Source organism: Acinonyx jubatus, chromosome D1, assembly GCF_027475565.1.
Source record: "Acinonyx jubatus isolate Ajub_Pintada_27869175 chromosome D1, VMU_Ajub_asm_v1.0, whole genome shotgun sequence".
NCBI classification, from domain to species: Eukaryota; Metazoa; Chordata; class Mammalia; order Carnivora; family Felidae; genus Acinonyx; species Acinonyx jubatus.
This window is the reverse complement of record NC_069390.1, coordinates 40,946,329-40,966,247: the sequence shown is the minus strand read 5'-3', so window position 1 is coordinate 40,966,247 and position 19,919 is coordinate 40,946,329. Positions and strand designations below refer to the sequence as shown.

General features: G+C 52.1%; 2 protein-coding genes across 2 annotated transcripts in view; both read left to right on the top strand.

The window, feature by feature from the left end:
* The first annotated feature begins 968 nt into the window (after positions 1–968).
* Positions 969–4,802, top strand: MYOD1 (myogenic differentiation 1). The gene is made up of 3 exons (XM_027073029.2): positions 969–3,015; positions 3,490–3,568; positions 3,857–4,802. Exons 1-3 carry the CDS (start codon positions 2,386–2,388, stop codon positions 4,105–4,107), a joined length of 960 nt encoding a protein of 319 aa, XP_026928830.1. The 5' UTR covers positions 969–2,385; the 3' UTR covers positions 4,108–4,802.
* Positions 4,803–17,023: 12,221 nt separating this feature from the next.
* KCNC1 (potassium voltage-gated channel subfamily C member 1) overlaps positions 17,024–19,919 on the top strand; it is a 44,990-nt gene continuing 42,094 nt past the window's right edge. Inside the window, exon 1 of the mRNA XM_015074991.3 lies at positions 17,024–18,742. Within this exon, the coding sequence (XP_014930477.2) occupies positions 18,173–18,742 (570 nt within the window). The 5' untranslated portion in view covers positions 17,024–18,172. The remainder of the gene's footprint in view (positions 18,743–19,919) is intronic.

Sequence of the window (19,919 nt, the reverse complement as noted above, 5' to 3'; positions counted from 1 at the left end):
TCCTTCTACTCTCCCACTTGCTCGATCCACTCCAGACATAATAGCCTCCTTGCTGTACTTATTAAATATTACCAACACAGCCCTGCCTAGGACCTTTGCACATGCTCTTCCTTCTGACTCTTCTGCCTTCACTTCATTCTAGTCTCTGTTCAAATATAATCATCCCAGAGAGGCCTTCCCTGACCATTCCATACAATAAAACAATCTTCATCACTTTTCCTCCCTCCTTGCCTTGCTTCATTTTTTCCATAGAACTTAAAACTTCTTGACGTCACATATTTCTTGCTTATTTGTTTACTATCGGTCTCCCTACCCTACAATGTAAGCACCATGAGAGCAGTCATGGTTTTATTCGTTGTTGTACCCCCCAGTACCTAAATCAGTAGCTGGCACATAGTGGATGTTCCATAATATGTACTGAATGAACACATGAAGGTGGTGTTATGGAGTGAAGGGATGTGAGCACTTCAGGAAAAGGACCTTGAACACTACTACAAGTGGCAGAGACGTGAAGAAAGCAGGATTTCAAAAGAGCCTGGGAAAGGAGGGAAGGGAGGGCTTCCCAGGGTTCAAGGAGTCAGTTAAGACAGCTTCCAGAAGTTAGTGGGAAAGGCACAAAGATTACTCTAGCTACATCTGTAGGCTCTGGGACTACAGGGGTCTGGCCCTGTAGGGGTATCTGGTCCAAGGGAAACCCCTAGCCAGCATGCTGATAGGAGGATGTGGACAAGATATTTAAGAAGAGGCCAAGAGGCACTCTGGGGGTGGGGGTACTCCAAGGCTTGTGAAGGAGCCAGAGATCCCATGAGGTGGTCACCTCCTCCTTCTATTCCCAGTCTCTCCAGTGGGCCTGCTGGGAAGAAAGGCAGCTAAGACCTCCACGGAAGCTGAGCTGTGACACCGGGCTCAGTGCCCCAGCCAACAGCTGGGGAGCCCTCAGGGAGCACACAGTCCAGTTGGTGCCAGCGACAGAAGTAAGCTGTCTCGCGAATATAGCCTTGCATCTTTGCAAGGGCCTCCACGTCTTTGGTCTTTTTGGATTCTCACCACCACCACAAACACTGGAAGAAATCGCTATTATTATCCCCCAATTTAGGAAGTGGGGAAACTGAGGCTTGGAAGGCATGGTTACTTCTGCAAAATCATAAAGGAAGCTGTGGCATCTGGACTGGAACCCAGGTCATTGGTCTGCAAACTCAACTCTCAAAGATTCCACTCTGAAGTGGGGTTCTCAGGCTGAGTCTGGCGTTCCAGGCCTTTATGCAACGAACCTTCACTGGTGCAGCGCTGTGCGTGAGGAAGCAAAACCAGAGCAGTTTTCTTCCCAGCTGAAGACACACCTTGACTGGACCCTTACTGGACCCTCACTGGAAATTCCAGCTGCGGAAACACGCAGGTCGAATTAGGCAGTTCACTTCCCTCCCTCCAGGCTAGGGCAGCACCTGTGCTTGAAGAGACTGGCGAGAAGCTTTAGCAGCGATCCTCCTCTTCTGCATAGATGAGGCTGGAGGAGAGCATCCGGGAAAGGTGGCCTGGGCCCACGGCCCTCTGAGCGACCCCTGGGGTAGGAACTGGCCGAGCGACACGACCGCCACGTCCAGTCTGCCTCAAGTTCGCCCACTTAGACTCTATAATTCTCGTTGCGGGTTGCTCTGCCTCTGACTCTCTAGCTTTCTGCTATTTCTGGGCTATATCCCTCAGTGCCTCACTATCTCAGCTCTGAATGTGTCTCTGAGCCATCGACTTGTGTCTTTCTCTCCAAATCTCTCCCGATCTGTTTTCTACTCCTACCCGGCACCTAGGTCCCCCACAAAGCAGAGGACAGAGGGGGGCCCAAAGTCAACTTGGATTTGATTGCGCGCGGCCAGCATTTCCCGAGGACACAGTAGGAGTACAGTGCCGGAGAGGTTCGGAGCGCGTGTGCCCGACAGCCAAGTGCAGCCGCGTCGGGCTGCCAGCCTCTGCCTCCCTCCCTGCTTAGGGAGGGGCCGAAGCGCGCGCGCGAGCGAGGGTCGAGGGGTAGGGGGCTGGCGGGTCTCTTGCCCCAGCGGCCACCCCGGGGATCCCAAGCTCCTCCCCCACCCTGTTTCTATTGGCCTCGGGCGCCCCCGCCCCCAGCCGCCCGCTGAAGCTCTGGGGCCCTTAAGCTACTACCGGATAAATAGACCCGGGCGACTGGCGTGAAGCTAGGGGTGGGGAAGCCCCCGGGCGCTGCCGCCGCTCTCCTCACCGCCTGTTAGACCGGACAGGACTAGGCAGAGGGGGAAAGTCGCCCGTACATTCAGACCCCGACTACTTTACCACCTTACGGCCAGGACTGCGGAGAGGCAGAAAGTTTCGGGCAACCCCTACCGAAGCCAGGACTGCGCCACCCCCTGCCGGGATATGGAGCTGCTGTCGCCGCCGCTCCGGGACGTAGATTTGACTGGCCCCGACGGCTCCCTCTGCAACTTTGCCTCCGCGGACGATTTCTATGATGACCCGTGTTTCGACTCTCCGGACCTGCGCTTCTTCGAAGACCTGGACCCGCGCCTCGTGCACGTGGGCGCGCTCCTGAAGCCCGAGGAACATTCGCACTTCCCTGCGGCCGTGCACCCGACCCCGGGCGCGCGCGAGGACGAGCATGTGCGCGCTCCCAGCGGGCACCACCAGGCTGGCCGCTGTCTATTGTGGGCCTGCAAAGCGTGCAAGCGCAAAACCACTAACGCCGACCGCCGCAAGGCCGCCACCATGCGCGAGCGGCGCCGCCTGAGCAAAGTCAACGAGGCTTTCGAGACGCTGAAGCGCTGCACGTCCAGCAACCCAAACCAGCGGCTGCCCAAGGTGGAGATCCTGCGCAACGCGATTCGCTACATCGAAGGCCTGCAGGCGCTGCTGCGCGACCAGGACGCCGCGCCCCCTGGCGCCGCCGCGGCCTTTTACGCGCCTGGCCCGCTGCCCCCAGGCCGTGGCGGCGAACACTACAGCGGCGACTCGGACGCGTCCAGCCCGCGCTCCAACTGTTCCGACGGCATGGTAAGGCCGGGACCCCCAGCTCGAGAAGTGAGGGCAGCCCTTTGTATATCTGGGACGTGTTTCCGAAGGCGGGGAGCTGGCCCTCCAGAGGGAGGGTTGGGCTGGGAACCTTGCTGGGAGTGGACCCCGGTGGCCTGAGCAGCTGTCACTGGGGTGGCCTGGTGCCTTGGGGGCGCACGGGACAAATGCGATCCACCCGATTCGGGGCTCTGTTAGAACTCTGCTGCAGCGGCATGAAGATCTGCGTTTCTCCACTTATCCCTATTTACAAAATGCAGATTTGTGCTCCTAGGTGACTGTCCATCCTCTGGTTGGCTGGGCAGGCTGCAGACAGCTCCTGTCCGCCCCTATCCCCCAGTCAGGGCCCAGAACTCGTGGCTGAGACTTAGGGAGTTGGGGCGGGGTGGCTACAGGGAGTGATGCTCTGGCCCTATGCGGTCCCGAGACTGACTCGGTCGGCCTTGCCCTTTGCAGATGGACTACAGCGGCCCCCCGAGCGGTGCCCGGCGGCGGAACTGCTACGACAGCACCTACTACAGCGAGGCGCCCAGCGGTGCGTATTCGCGCCTCCTTCCGCGTTATCCCCTTTGGGCTGCCCTGGCTTCCCTCTACCCAGGACCCCCCTCCCCACCCCCAATTCTGGGAGACGGTACAGGGAATGGAATAACTAAGGGCGCAGCTCCCTTTACGCTCCGCACTCTCACTGGGTCCTTGCGGACTACGCTGGGTCCTCGCGGATTCCGGCATGCCCTCAGTTTCCTGTCTGCCCCAAAGCACTGAATCCATAGGTGGAGACTTGACCGCGGCTCAACTGCTTACTAACCTACCCCTCCTCGCGCAGAACCCAGGCCCGGGAAGAGTGCTGCGGTGTCGAGCCTCGACTGCCTGTCAAGCATCGTGGAGCGCATCTCCACCGAGAGCCCCACGGCGCCCTCCCTTCTGCTGGCGGATGCGCCGCCGGAGTCGTCTCCGGGCCCACAAGAGGCGGCGGCCCAGAGTGAGGTCGAGCGCGGCGCCCCCACCCCTTCCCCGGACGCCGCCCCGCAGTGCCCAGCGGGCGCAAACCCCAACCCCATCTACCAGGTGCTCTGAGGAGGTGGGCGGCCGCATGGGAGGGCTCCGCTGCCCACGCGCCGGAGGGATAGTGCCCCTAGGGTCCCTCGTGCCCAAAAGATTGAGCTTAAATGCCAACGCCCGTTCCCAACTTCGCTTTAAAAGCGACCCCTCTCCCGAATTGGGAGAGGCGGGAGAACTGATGTGTGTTTCCGCCTCCCGCACTCCAGAGTAAGGACACAGTCCTTTTTCCCCACGCAACACCCTTCCCTGAGACCCGCTGCAATGGCCTTTCGGAGTTCTCCTGAGGCCAGAGCTGATCCTTGAGGGGCCAGACCCTTCCTCTTCCTCTTTCCCTTCCCTACGCGGGGTGGAACCCGCGCAGATCTAAGCCCCGCCTCCGGACGCTCCTGTTGTTTGAGGGGGTGTGGCCTCTCTTTCCCAGAGCCCTGCCGACTTTGTTGTTCCCCTGCGCCGTCGGGGTGCGCTCGCGTTCTGCGTCTAACAAGTGTTAACAGTAACCACTCCACCTCCTCCCCCATTTCAGGACCACTTTTTGTAACACTTTTGTAATCTATTCCTGTAAATAAGAGTTGCTTTGCCAGAGCAAGAGCCCCTAGGGCTGTATTTATCTCTGAAGCATGGTGTGCGGTGCTACAGGGAATTTGTACGTTTATACCACAAGTGGGCGAGCCGCGGGCGCTCGCTCAGGTGTTCGAAATAAAGACGCTAATTTATACCGCGGTGGCTCCGGCTCTCCCTGGGGACGGGGGCAAGATTTTTTTTTTTTTTTTTTGGCTGGGAGGAAAACCTGCAGACTTGGGTCAGCTGTACCGCAGCGACCCCTGTAGGCGGAAGACGGATTGCAAGAAAGGAACCTGGGGCGGGGCTAGGAAGGGAGGGGTGAGTTTGGCTCCTATACTTGGGGATGGTTCCTTTGACCCATCATCTCATGCAGGTCAGTGGTTCTGCGGTCAGGATGCATTTTAGGCTGATTTGAGTAGTGGGGGAAAAAAAGATCCATGTCGGGCCTCATTCTCCAGAGATTCTGATTTAACATATCTGCCCCTGATATCCTGGGCCAGGTATTGTTATTTTTCAAAAGCTGCCCAAGTGATTCTAAACTGCATGCAAGGTTGAGAATCACGCCTTTCCATACGCAGAGTGAACCCAGGTGTGGTGTCCAGAAGGATCACTGGAAATTCGTAGCTCTAGGTGCCACTCGGAAGCCTCATGGGTGCAGAGAATGTCATGAGGTGTTCACAGCATTCTGAGGAGAAACGAGGTAAGTGTGAAGGGGCCATGTAAGCTGTATGGCACTTACAGGCGCTTAGTGATAGGAGTAATCTTAAGACACAGATGTCTCTACTCAGCCAGTAACCCGGCACTTAGAGCATCCTGGTCCTGTCAGATTTCTTAAGAAGAGGCCTGAGGAGACAGGGGCAGTGCAAACCTGCATCATCACAGGTGGCTATAGATGCTCTGAGAGCAGAGGAGGGGCCATTGATTTAGCCAAGGTGGAAGGAGGGCTTCCTGAAGGAGGTGCCATTTGAACTGTGTCTTGAGAAACAAGAAAAGACAACCCAATGCCCATAGACCCATGCGCACACACACAGCTGGAAGGGCACCCCTGGAAGGATGGTAGGGTAAAAGTTCCTCCCCATTTACATACCACCCCAAGCCCACTCCCAAACACATACATTTGTCATTAGGACCTCCATGTCTCCCACATCTCACCCTTACAGACACTTTTTTCCTAAAAACCTTATAAGCCCACCTTCTGCTCGCCAGGTGGGCTGACCCTGAGGGTTGTAGGGAAGATGTGTTGCCAGCAAGAAGGACCTCTGCTCTCTACTCTGAGAAGAGCCTGTGATGTCCCCAAAACACAGGGTCCCTGAAGAGCTACCTGGAGCTGCTCTGTTTCTAATGATCCTCGGCTTTTCTTCTGGCTACTTTTCCAGATGCTTGTTGGAGTTCTTTACACTCCTCTGAGACCCTTTGGGGCTCATTTATGAATTCACTCATTCAACAGTTACCAGGTCCGATGCTGTGTGAAAACAGAGGCCAGTGGACAGTTCCTGACCTTGGGAAGCACCCTTTGGGAAGATTGAATTCTTAGCAGCTGGTTCCATCACAATGAATTAAGTGCTATCATGGGGGTGTATGTGTAGAAGAACAGAGTAGGAACAGAAGATATAAAAAAGCAGGTAACCTCTGGTAAGAATATTAAAGGAGTTGGCCAGGAAAGAGGAGCCAAAGACGGGTACTCCAAGCTGAGGAAACAGCAAGGACAAAGGCCCTGATGTGACAGAAAGTAAACTGTGCCTTCATGGAACCAAAAATGTTCACAGGAGAGCCCAGAGGTGAGACAGGGAAAAAGCAGAGGCAGGGCCCCAAGGGACCTCATTTGGACTTTATCCTGAGGGCAATAAGGAGCTATAGAGGAATCTAACCAGTGGAAGGGTACAAGTAAATCTGTATTTAGAAAGGCCAACCTGGGCTGGCAGAATGGGTAGGAGGCAACAAGACTTGAGGCAGAAAGATTTATCAGGAGGCCATGAGGTTTGCTCAAAGGAGACATGGCCTGAGTTGGGGCTATGACTAAGATGTGAAAGAAAGGATGAGAGTGGAGACAGTAGTGTCGGATAAAGTGTTGACAGTACAGTGGAGAACCTCAAGGGCACAGTCCTTACCTCACACAGCTTAAAATTCACGGGGGAAATGGCCATGAGACAAAGAACCAAGTGAATAAATGGTGAGAAATACTATAAGGAAAAGTAAAGGGTGCAATGAAAGATGATAATGGGGTATAAGAAAGTGCAGAAAGAAGGATGCAGAGTTTCTGCACTGAGGAAACAAACTGCATGTAGGAAAAAAGGCCCAAAAGCTGGTGTACCAGCTTCGGGTGTACTAGAAGGTATCCCTTCTTTCCCGAGGACACTGCTCTTCACCAGGGTTCATGGCTAGGCAAGCAAAAAGCAGGCTGGACTTCAGCCCCCACTGACCTTCTTAGCCAGGTTCACTTGTTCAGTGCACAACCTGCATAACCATTCAGAGTCTTGTGTACGGAGGCCCTAAGGATGTGAGGGAAAAGGGGGAACCAAGGCTAACTCAGGCTCCAGTTTGGTTCAGAGTGGACAGTTCTGCTATCACAAAGATGGAGACACCAGGAGAAGAAAAAGCAGGTATGGGGACAGATTTAGTCCAGGGCACTTCTGGTTACAGGTGACAGAAACCCAGTTCAAACAAGCTTAACCCCCAGAGGGGTGTGTTGGAAGGACAGGGGACAGTTCACATATGGAAGCAGCACTACAGCCACCATGAGCCTTGACACCTGGGACTGGAGCCCCTTTAGGCTTCCACCATTCCCCTGCTTGCCTTTACTTGGTTCACGCTCTCCAAGTCCATATTAGTTTTCTCCAGCAACTCAGGGATTACCTTGAATTTCACCATTGAACTCTAGTTGGAAAATTCCCAGAGAAGAACGCTCACTGGGCTAGCTTAGGTCATGAGTCAGGATTTGAACACAGGCAGAGAGGCTCCAGAGACTGTACTCTTTGCTGCCTTGCCCCAGACCTCTACACAAGAAGGAAGGAGAGAGGAAGGAGAGAAAATCAGGAGGGAAGGAAGCAGCTGGAGATTGGGTCCCTCCATTGATGATGGGATTTGAGGTCCCCCTCCTGGCTCATCTCCCACCTCAGTCCTCTGGACTGATGGCGGGAGGGGGGGTGCTATCTAGCTAAGGCCAACTCCATTTGCAGTATAGATGAAATGACCCTTGTTCTTGGGGCCATTTTTACCTGGGCTGGATCTAAGGATACACTGGGTCCATGTCTACACATGTGTGCTCATACAACAGCATACATGTACCCAGAACATACCACCAGGGGCTGATGCATCTTGAACCAATGAAGTTTAAGCTTAGGTCCCTTCTAAGGCCCTGGTCCAGCCTCCTTCTTAATTTGCCAAGGCCAATTAGTATGACCATTGTCCCTTTTCCACTCTGATTTCTCTCTTCTGGTGGGTGGCACTTATGAGCATGTTGGGGTCCAATCTAAAGGTATACATTTGGTTGGGTTCAGTGGAATGTGTTTTATATAAATAGAAGATAGAAATAGAAGATAGAAATAGAAATAAATAGAATAGAATAAATAGAATAGAATATAAATGAAACAGAAGCGGTAATAATGAAGAATGAAATAAATTTAAATGATCGGACATTGAGAAGACAATTGTACCCAAAATATATATTTAGATCATACCAAAAAGCAGTGTATTAAAAGAAAGTGATAACTTTTGATGGAATTATTGAAGACTCCTGCATTGTTTGATAATCCAGTCAATGAGGACTGAATTGTATGAACACACTGGAAAGTGATTTTAAATGTTTTGCTGATCTAACACAAAGTACTGGCATCAACAAAGTAAATTTTACAGAGTAAAATTCATAACATGCCACTCTCAAAAGACGTCAACATCAACAAATGTTTTGGTGAACACTGTCAATTTTTTAAAATTTTAAAATAATCACCACATAAGAAAACTCAAAGTACCTTGAACTCTTTTTTTTGAATTTGAGAGAGAGAGCGAGAGAGCATGCACAGAGAGGGGGAGAGGGGCAGAGGGAGAGAAAGAAAGATTCCCAAGCAGGCTGTATCCTCAATGCGCAGCTCAGGATCACACGGGGCTCGATCCCACAATCCTGGGATCATGACACCGAGCTGAAATCAAGAGTTGGATGTTCAACTGACTGAGCCACCCAGGCACCCCACAAAATGCCTTGAACTCTGTTTTTATTTTTATGGATACAACATTTTTTGTTGTTTTATTTTTATGTTCGCCATAAGACAAATCAGCAACTTTCTAAAAAAATTTCTAGTGATTTTTTTATTAAATATAATTTATTGTCAAAAGTGAAATAAGTCAGGCCGAGAAAGACAGATACCATATGTTTTCATTCATATGTGGATCCTGAGAAACTTAACAGAAGATCAGGGGGGAGGGGAGGGGAGAAAAAAAAGTTACAGAGAGGGAGGGAGGCAAACCATAAGGGACTCTTAAATACTGAGAACAAACTGAGGGTTGATGGGGGATAGGGGAGAGGGGAAAGTGGGTGATGGGCATCGAGGAGGGCACCTGTCGGGATGAGCACTGGGTGTTATATGGAAACCAATGTGCCTTGAACTCTTATAGTCTACAGATGGAAGAAACTTGATAGAGTTTTCCCCAATTTGACACCAATCCTAAAATTGTGCATGACGTGTCCTATATGGTGGGGAGCCTGAAAAAAGCTTCCCTGAATTATCAGTGATATACAAAACAAGTTTTGATCACCACGATCTTTTGAAGGAAAGATTGAACTAGTTGAACGATCTCTCAATTCTCTGTACGGAAAATGATGTCATAAAACCACTGTCCTATGAAGAAGCAGTTAAAGAATATACAGCCTGATATGGTGGAAAGGGGTGGACAAGACTGAGCAAAGTCAAGAAAAAAAAAGAGCAAGAGGAGGAAGGCAGAAAACTGAAAAGATGAGGAGGAAGATGACAAAAATGACGATGGTGCTAATGAAGAACAAGTTGGTTCTAGCTCAGTGTTTTCTAATCTAGAAAAACACTAAGTCCTCTGCACACAAGTCACTACTATTAAAGGAAACACATGAAAATGTGAGGTTATGTGATATTGGTTTTTATATTACACAGGGTTATTTTCACATAGTTATTATTTTTTTTTAAGAAATTTAACAGCAGGTTTTAATTCAAGCAGAACTTTTCCAGTAGCAGGGATAAATGAGTCCCAGAGGATGACAATGACTACATAATTCCCGGGATCTAAGCCTGGCTGTGCCACTGACCAGCTCTGCCATCTTGGAAATGTGATTGAACCCATCTAGATCTGGGCTTGCTCTCTGTATTCACGGATCCGTGAATTTAAAAGGTATGTACCAATTGTGAAATTTTTTATTAATTTGCTTAGAGCATTTCAGAAAAAGAAAAAGGTAGTGAAGTAGATCCTTTACAGATAAGGGAACTGGAACCATGACAAACAGATTTTTCTCCACATAAGCAAATTCTTTATGACCTGGTTTACTGATATCCTTCTTTACTTTCCCAACTTTTTATTGAGATGTAATTCACATACGATAACATTTAGCTTTGTCAAGTGTCGAAGTCAGTGGTTTGTACTATTTTCACAATGTTGTGCAACATCACCACTACTATCTAATCCAGAACATTTTCATGACTCCAAAAGAAACTCTTACCCATGAGCAGTCAGTCCACACTCTCCCTCCTCTCCTGGTCCCCTGAAAACCACGAATTATTTTCTGTCTCTATAGATGTGTCTATTCTGGACATTTCCTGAGTGGAATCTCACACTATGTAGCCTTTTGTGTATGACTTCTTTCACTCGGCATAATGTTTTCAAGATTCATCCATGTTGTAGCGTGTGCCACTTCTTCGTTCCTTTGTGTAGCTGGATGATATTGCATCATTGCATGGATACATCACATTTTGTTTATCCACTCATCAGTCGATAGATATTTGGGTTGTTTCCATTTTTAGCTATTAATAAGGCTGTTATGAACATTCAAGTACACATTTTTGTGTAAACATATGCTTTTAATTCTCTTGGGCATATACACCTAAAAATGAAATTTCTGGGTATATCATAACTCTATGTTTAAATTTGGAGGAACTGCCAAAGCCTTCCCCAAAGCAGCTGTACCATTTTACATTCCCATTAGCAATGTATCGGGGTTCCAGTTTCTCTACATCATTGACAACACTATTACTGTTTGTCTTTTTATTCTAGCCATCCTCCCTAGTGGGTGTAAAGTGGTATCTCCTTGTGGTTTTGATTTGGATTTCCCTAATGAATAATGATGTTGAGTATCTTTTTGTGTGTTTATTGGCCACTTGTATTTCTTCTTTGGAGAAATGTCTATTCAAATACTCTGCCCCTCTTAAAATTAGATTATGTGTCTTTTTATTACTGAGCTTTGAGAGTTCTGCATATATTATAGATTCTAGACTCTTATCAGATATGTGATATGCAGATATTTCCCCCCATTCCATGGGTTGTCTTTTCACATTCCTGACAGTGTCCCTTGAAGCACAAAATTATTATTTATTTTGATGGAGTCCAATTTATCTATATTTTTCTTTTGTTGCTTGTGTTTTGGGCATTATATCTAAAAACCCATAACCTAACCCAGGTAAGAGTATTATAGTGTCAGCTCCTACATTTAGATATTTCATCCACTTCTAGTGATTTTTCTATAGAGGGAAAGAAGGGATCCCCCTCGATTCTTTTGCATATTGAGACCCAGTTGTCCCAGCACCTTTTGTTGAAAGGGCTATTCTTTCCCCCATCCCCCCACTGAATTTTCTTGGCACCCTTCTCAAAAATTAATTGACTATGAATGTATGTTTTTTTTTTCTGGGCTCTCAATTCTATTCCATTGACCTACATGTCTATCCTTATGTCAGGACCACACAGTGTTGATTACTGTAGCCTTGTAGTAAGTTTTGAGGGAAGGAAGTGTGAGTCTTCCCAATTTGTTCTTCTTCAAGATTGTTGTGGCTATTCTGGGTCCCCTGCATTTCACGAATGTGTCTTTAAGTAGCCCTGTCTTGGTGGTATTTTAAGTAGCCACAAACCTTGCCTGGTACAATATGGTAGCTGTAAGTTGGCACAGAAATTTAAAGCAGGTTCTTATGTGCTGGTGCACAGAAAAGATAGTTATATGAGGGGATGGTGATATTTTCATTTTCAGTCAGCTTTGATGCAGTTTTAATAAAATACATGTGATTTTATTAACTGAGTATTGTTCTGTAGTTGCAAAAAAAAAAAAGTTGCAACTGTTTTGTTGGCTTCCAAGTAAATATAACGTATTTAAAAGTCTTGGGGCACCTGGGTGGCTCAGTCCCTTAAGCACCTGAGTTCGGCTCAGGTCATGATCTCGTGGTTTGTGAGTTCAAGCCCCGCATCAGGCTCTATGCTGTCAGTACAGAACCCACTTCTGATTCTGTCTTTCTCTTTCAAAAAAAAATTTTTTTTTTAAGTCTTATGTTGGTGTGTCAGGCAGTTAATAAAAATGCTAAGCAATTTTTTCTGGATTTTTAAATGTTTGTGGTGTTTGTCAGCTTTCTAAAATTTACATTTGGTCCTGATTTCTAAGTCTGAATACATATTCACTTTTTTGCCCAGTTTTATGTTCTTTTTTTTTTTTAAGTGTAACCCCCAAAATATCTAAATGTCAGGCCTCACAAAACCTGGACCCACCCACCAGACATTGCCAACCAGGCTTACCTGCAGCGTGACGCACACACAGACATCCACCAGGAAAACCCACAAGGCTCTTCTCAAAGGCACTGAAGAGGGAGGAAGACCCTTGGGAGAGCGACACATCTCCAGCTGCGTCCGGAAGGAAAACTCAGCAGTCTCTGGCCAGTCCTGCTGGGAATGGTCTGACAGGAGGGTCTGTGCCCACTCACCCTCCCTGCACATAAGCATCTCTTACCATCCACATGCATCCTTCACCACAGGCTTCATCATTTCCTACCTCTCTGCCTTGCTCAACCAGCATGCGAGGCATCGAGGCCCCATCTTCCCCAAAGTCAAGCCTAGAGTGACACTCTAAGGGACAGGTGTCACTCAGAACCGGCAGGAGCCCATGAGAGAGATGAGACATGTGGGGTAAGGGCTGGTCAGGGGGGTTTGGAGGTGATGGGCAGTCTGAGGGAAAGGGGAAAAGGTAAAGAGAGGAAGTTAAATGAGACACTATCTCATTTAATCCTCACAAAATGTCATTTCCTTTATACAGATGAGGAAACAGAAGCCTAGAGAGGAAAGTGAACAGTTGCTAATAAGTAGCAAATGAGACTTATAACCAAATCTGTCTAGATGCATAGTTCTCTCAACCAGAGGAAACTTTAGCCCCCGAAAGACTTTTGGCAGTGACTGTAGACCTTCTTGATTGTCATGGTTGGGGAAGGTGGGGAAGGGGTGCTACTGACATCTAGTTGGTAGAGGCCAGGGATGCTGCTAAACATCCTGCAGTGCACGGGAGAGCCCCCACAACAAAGGATTATCTGGTCCAAAATGTCAATAGTGCCAAGGTTCAGAAACCCTGGTCTAGAAATTCCCCTGGGCATTCTTTACCTTGGCTTTTTTTTCTAGATTTCCTCTGGCCTAAAAGAACTGGGCTCCACTCACCAGGGGTTGCAGGAAGGAAGAGCTAAACACCCTACCCCATTCCCAGTTTAGGTACCAGGGTCAGTGCTCAGGCTACAGACCCAACAGCCACAGTCACCAAATTTTCCGCTATTGCACCCCTAATTTCAGTCTCCCTTGTCCATTGGAGGGAAGATTCTTGTCAGGGCAGGAGATGCCAGTTGGTTTCACTGCTTATGGTGGGGTCATCCCCAAAGCCTGCTCAGTTTGTGCCCAGTTTTGGTTAGTTTCCAGATGTGGCCACAAGATGGCATCCCAACCCACCGGGAATGCTAAGATTCTAGGCCTGAGAGAGCAGCATAGAGGGTGTGCCAAGCTGGACAAAGGCCCAGGGGCTGGACTTGGGCCAGTTCCAGAGCCTAGCAGGACCAGATCTAAGGCTTACAAGTGCCAAGTGTGAGAACATAGTTCAAACTTGGCTTCAGGACTCCCTTCACCTTTTTCTAGTCCACTCCTAGCCCCAGCTCCTCCTGGAGCCATTCTTGCCACAGAGCTTACTGGAGCCTGGCACACCCTCCCCTCCAGCCAGAACAAGAGAAATCCCAGAGCTGAGGTGTTAAGAACATAAGGCTTACTATTATTCATATCCAACAATAAAGAATCTGAGGCATACAGAAGTTGAATAACTTGCCCAAGGTCATAGCTAAGTCAACGATGCAGTGAGGATTTGAACACAGATAGCTTGGCCCTAAAGGCTATGCTCTTGACCACTGAACAATACCAACCCACTGGTAGTTCATTGCCACACTTCTCACTAGCCACTGATCCCAGTGATCCTCTGGCATGGGATATAAGCCTCCTTTGCAAGGGAGGGACAGATGGCTATGAATAAGGGCATCCTGCTCAAGCGGAAAGGGAGAGGGTCTTGGCTGGGCTGAGGGGCTGTGGTTGGTGGTTGCGAGTGAGAAGCTAAGGCTCATGCAGCAATTCCTTCCCCCCACTCCCATTTCTCTGGGGCTTTTTTTTTTTTTCTCTCTTTCTGTGTTGCCCTCTCAGTTTTTCTGGGCTTTCTGCAAATGCCAGCCTTCTTACAGTGTGAAAAGGAAGTGAGAGAAGGGACTTTTATGTCCCTGCTTAGGATGGAGAAGGGGGGGGGCATTCTTTGCGGCCTGGGCTGGGGGTTGCCATCAAGGATCAAGGTGAGAATCCTAAAGTGAGGCAGCCTGGGGCACCTGAGGGACAGCTCCCCACCTGGGAGGATCCTTTCTCCAAGCCTTCTCCAGTTGCTATGTAGGGGATTTTAGGATGTAGTGGATACCCTTTCACATTTCTCCTCCCTCCAACCCTTGCCTGCCTCTCTTTTTCTAGTACATCCTCCAGGGCCAGGCCTTACCAGGGCTCCTGATCATCAAACTTCCCCTTACTAGCAGCCTCTGTCTCTCCACCTCTCCACCTGACCACCACGTGGGGCACCTTTCAGCTTCCCATTGTGGCTCACCATGGGGTAGTAGCCTGAGTGCGCTCTGCATTGATGCCTTGAGAGACCCTGGTTATGTACTTCCCCCTGACTCAGCCTTGGTTCAGGGCTCCAGATTCTCATGGCCCCTGACACTTGAATGCTAGGATCCCAGGCCCTCTCCTGGTCTTCCTCAAATCATCTAGCCCTTAACAAGGAGCTACTGTGTTCTGGGTACTGTGGAAGGAACCAAACAAGAAGCAGCCTTGGAGGAGCTGATAGTCCATTTGGGGGAAAGAGATGAGCTACAGTGAAGGTTGGGGAGCCATACGCTGATCCAATGTGATCCTTCCTGCAGGAGAGGGAAGTGGGGAGTCCTGGGCCCCTGTGGCTTGTGGAAACACAGTAGGCTTTCTGAGAGAGAAGAGAGTTTGGACGCCTGGCTGGAAGGAAGAGAAGGTTTGGAGAGGCCTCTTTCTGGTCTCTCCCCATCTTGATTTCTCCCAGCCAGGGGTGTGTGTGTGTGTGTGTGTGTGTGTGTGTGTGTGTCCATCTCTCTGTGTCCTTCTTTTTCTCTTCTTCCCATTCCTCTGTTTTATCACCTCTTTGGATTGGGGCAGAGCTTTCTGAGAGCCTGTTTCTTGGGGAATCTGAATTTGGGTGAGGCTGAGCTGCACTAGGTCAGGTTAGGGGATGGGGATCACACTGGTCATGGTGAGAAAGACACTCAAAAGCATTCTCAAAAGTCTCAAAAGCATTACCCTGAGATTGAAGGGGAAATAATTCTGGTTTAGATCAATCTCTGGTGGGAGGAGGTGCCATCCTGGTCCCAGACTCCAGCTGTCTCTTTGCCTCTGCCTATCACTGCCCCTGTTTCTGCCCTTGTCCTTCTCCCATCCTTCGTGTTTTGCTCTGCCCCTTGCCCTTTCCAACCTTTCCCACTCCTCCAAACCTTTCCCCTACCACACACAGACTTCCCTGGGCTGGGATTTCCCTGGCCAAGTGAGGAGACAGATGTCCAAGGCACAGCTTTGTCCCCCGGCTCACAGCCGTGTCTGCAGGTCAGTGTAGAGGGACAGCTGTCTGCACAGTTAGCAAGAGCTGACAGGTAAATAAGAGCCTCCTGTCTTCTTAATTAAATCGCCCTTTGCCCAGGCAGCCTTGTGTTCGATTGGGCTAGGCTGGGATCAATAAGCCTCTTTCCTGGTGCAGCCAACCCTGGAGCTGGGCCTGACCTCCCCAGCCCTGCCCAGACCCACCTGCCCACTTCCCCAAAAGCCTGGGAGCCCCTTGAGGGCAAGGTCTCTTGTGCCTGAGACACTGTGGAACAAGGAAGGAATAAAAGAGTGATTGAGTAAACTGAGGCACGGGCAGCAAACACGGGCCAGGAAGGCTTGGAGGCCCAACCTGTAACCCCCCACCCCCAAGATCAACTGTGAAGCTGTGGAAATCACAGCAGAAGCTGCACCCATCTAGCTCCCAGGCACAGCCATCAGCTTACCACTCAGGCAGCTGAAGCCCAACGGAGAAAGGGGGGTTGCAGTTGCTCCTTCTGACCTCTAAGGGCAGAATACCCTTTTCATAAGGGATGCCCACCTAGGGATCCGGCGCTAGTGTGGGAGGATCAGTGAGCTGGGATCAGTATGGTAGAGCGTGTGGCTCTCGCGGGAGACTAGGGTCAGCCTGGAATTATGAAGGACCCAGGGTGAGTAAAGGGTCAAAAGGCGCTCATAGTGGTCCAGGATTATTGGGTTGTTAGTAGAAGGCTTAGAGGACAGCATATGTGTTTTGTGTTTGGAGGATGTTATTCTGAGTCCATTCAAGAGGGACCTATGACAAGATCGTGGGGGCTCCAGATTTCGCTACCGAAAGGGTCGGTATGAAAGGTTGCTTGGAGCTGCCAATGCTCGTCCAGGTCAAGGTGTCTCTGATAGCGGTCGAGGGCATCTCGTTTCACTTGGGGATCAGAGAGTCCCTAGTTTGGAAGGAGAGGAAAGGGTGCCGACGCCCTTCTCACCTCAGTCTGATACGGGGGGCCAGGCCTAGACGTCTCCTGGAGCCCCCGCCCATCGAGTGGCGCTACCCCAGGGCGGAGCGTCGGCGGGTCTCCCCAGAGCAGCAGGAGCCACGCGGGGCGGGCGCCCCCAGCGCCGGGGTTGAGGGAGGCTGGCTCCGCTCGGAGCTGGGAGGGGGGCGCGGAATCGGGGCTTTTTAGGACCCAGCGCGGCGCCTCCCTCCGGGGGCGAGTGCGGCTGCGCGCGCCGAGGGCTTGTGTCCGGAGAGCGGCGGGCTGGACGCGGACCGCGCGAGCGAGCAAGCGAGCAAGCGAGCCTAGCAGCAGCCCGGGCGGCAGAAGCGTCGCGGCGGCGGCGGCCGCTCCGCGCCTCGCCTCCCCGGCCTCGCCTCGCCGCGCCTGGACCCGCCACCCCCGCCTCCCTGGCGCGACCGCCGCAGCCCCTTCGTCTTGACCGGCACCTTCAACCGCCTGCCCGAAGCCGGGCGCGGAGCGCGGGGCGCAGAGGCGCCAGAGCCAGTGCCCACCGGCCTCGCAGACCGAACCCAGCCCAGAGAACCAGTGCGGGCCCCGCAACAGCTCGGGAGCTGTCCCTTCAGCACCGCCGCCGGAGTCGGAGCGTAGCCCCGCGGAGCTCCAGCTCAAGCCGGAGCGTACCCAGCAAAGCGCTCCGCGGCCGCCGCACCGAGCAGCGCCCTGGGTGCCCCTGCCCAGGGGGCCCGCCATCTCCTCCGAGAGGCGGGGAGAAGGAGCGAGGAGGGCGGGCGGGCAGGCAGGCGCGCCCGCCGCCGGGGGGAGCAGGCAGCCAGGCAAGGAGAGAGGGAGGGGGCCGGAGCCCGCCCTGCGCCCCGAGCTGCAGCCCGGCCACGCAGGGAGGAAGGCAGCGGTCATCCATCTCCCCAGCGCAGAGAGCGCGCTGCGGCGACCACCGCAGAGCAGAGCGCGAATTTCCCGGCCCCCTCTCCTCCCCTCCCCCTTCCGGGGGCTGATCTATCTGTCGGGCCTTTGGAGCAGCTGACCTTCCCCCAAAAAAGCTTTGTGTCAATTTCTCCATTTTCCCGCTGAGATGGGGACGGGAGCCCGGCCCCCCAACCCTCTTTTCCCTCCTCCCGGGGCTCGCCGCTGAGCGCCGTCCCTCTCCCTCCCTTCCTCCTTCCCTTCCTCCCTCCCTTCTTTCCTCCTCTGCCTCCTCCGCAGCCGGACCAGCTCCCTCCCACATCTGGCGCCTAGAGACCCTTGGGATCCCGCGCACACGCCCCTGGACCAGCACCCGACAGAAAGCGCCCCTGAGGGGATTGGGTCGCTCTTAGGGTGGCCAGAGCCACCATCCTCTGTCCCCCCCGACGGCTGGGGGGAGGGGGGAGGAGGCCCCGCGCCCCCCTCCCCGGCGCCAACTCCCCCTGGCGGCCGCTCCCATGGGTGTCGCTGGGCCGCGCCATGCCTAAGGGGGCGCCGCGATGGGCCAAGGGGACGAGAGCGAGCGCATCGTGATCAACGTGGGCGGCACGCGCCACCAGACTTACCGCTCGACGCTGCGCACGCTGCCCGGCACGCGGCTCGCCTGGCTGGCGGAGCCCGACGCCCACAGCCATTTCGACTATGACCCGCGCGCAGACGAGTTCTTTTTCGATCGCCACCCAGGCGTCTTCGCGCACATCCTGAACTACTACCGCACTGGCAAGCTGCACTGCCCAGCCGACGTGTGCGGGCCACTCTATGAGGAGGAGCTGGCCTTCTGGGGCATCGACGAGACCGACGTGGAACCCTGCTGCTGGATGACTTATCGCCAGCATCGCGACGCAGAAGAGGCGCTTGATAGCTTTGGCGGCGCACCCCTTGACAACAGCGCCGACGACGCGGACGCCGACGGCCCCGGAGACTCAGGCGACGGTGAGGACGAGCTGGAAATGACCAAGCGCCTGGCGCTCAGCGACTCCCCAGATGGCCGGCCCGGCGGCTTCTGGCGCCGCTGGCAGCCGCGCATCTGGGCGCTCTTCGAGGACCCCTACTCATCCCGATACGCGCGGGTAAGTGACAACCTGCCCATCAGGAGAGCTGGGTGGTAAAGGCCGGGTTCTCTGCCTCCCTCGGGCAGGGGCGGATTGGAGAACTGGCGCCTAGGGAATCAGAATTGAAAGGAGTGTGTGTGTGTGTGTGTGTGTGTGTGTGTGTGTGTGTGTGTACATATGAGAACGTGCATAAAAGCGGGGATAAGAGAGAGATTGCTCTTCCAGGGTGACTAGTTTTGTAGGTATGTAAGGTCTGTGTCTGTATTTCCAAATTTAATATGTATGAGTGAGTACAAATGGGTGTTTGTGTGTATGAGTAGATTGTGTGTGCATATTTATGTAAGTGTGGTGGTGTATATTTGGGTGGGTAAAGTATGTAGTGGGAATGAGTGAACGTGTGTATGTTTGAATGTGCAGGAGTGCCTGTGTGTGCATATTTGTGTCTTTGCAGATGTACACTGTGAAGGTGTGAACTGCCCTTTAGATTTTCGTGTGGGGAGGGAAGCTGGGAGTCCTCCCTCCCTCCCTCCCAGGTAAGCGGCATCTGGAGCCACGCAGGGCCTACAGAGGAGGGCTTGAGGCCTGGTCTGCTGCTTAAGACAGACCACCCTCCCCAGGGAGCAACCTCAGGCCCTTGTGAAGAGAAGGTTGAGAGGGAATCTTTATGGCTAATTAATAGCTTTGTAGTTGGTGTGGGGCTGGGCTGTGGGGAGGAGGATGTGGCCACTCTGAGACCTAGTGCTGGGAACAGGGCCTGACTAAAGGGGAGGGTTTTGGAAGGGGCCACTCGGCTTATACTATGCTTCCTCTGGGACCTGTCAGGGGCAAAGTAGGGGCCTAAAGGGTAACATGACCCAAGGGGTGTGAGAGGTGGGTGTGTCATCATCAGCCACTCCCCTTTAGTAACAGCAGCTTGTTGCGGGAGACAAAGGGCACCCTGCTGCTGACCTTGGCCTCTCAGAGGCTTCTTGGGATTAGTTTCTTCATCTGTTAAATGGGAGAAGGTGTCTGGTGAATCTAAGGGTCTTTCCTGCTCAACTGAGCCCTAAGGGGAGACAGTGGTGGCAGCCACCCACCCTGGAAGAGACACCCCTTGCCTTCACTGGCTCTGTGGTCTGAAGGGAGCCGAAGGCATGAGGGGGAGGGTCAGAGTTGTGAATTTAAAGCAGAGCCACCCCTCAACCCCCCACCAGGC

Bases quoted from the DNA above. Each gene is read 5' to 3' on its own strand.
- MYOD1 (XM_027073029.2), top strand. From the start codon at position 2,386: ATGGAGCTGCTGTCGCCGCCGCTCCGGGACGTAGATTTGACTGGCCCC. The intron at 3,016-3,489 runs GTAAGGCCGGGA...TGCCCTTTGCAG, and splicing joins CCAACTGTTCCGACGGCATG to ATGGACTACAGCGGCCCCCC. The intron at 3,569-3,856 runs GTGCGTATTCGC...CTCCTCGCGCAG, and splicing joins CTACAGCGAGGCGCCCAGCG to AACCCAGGCCCGGGAAGAGT.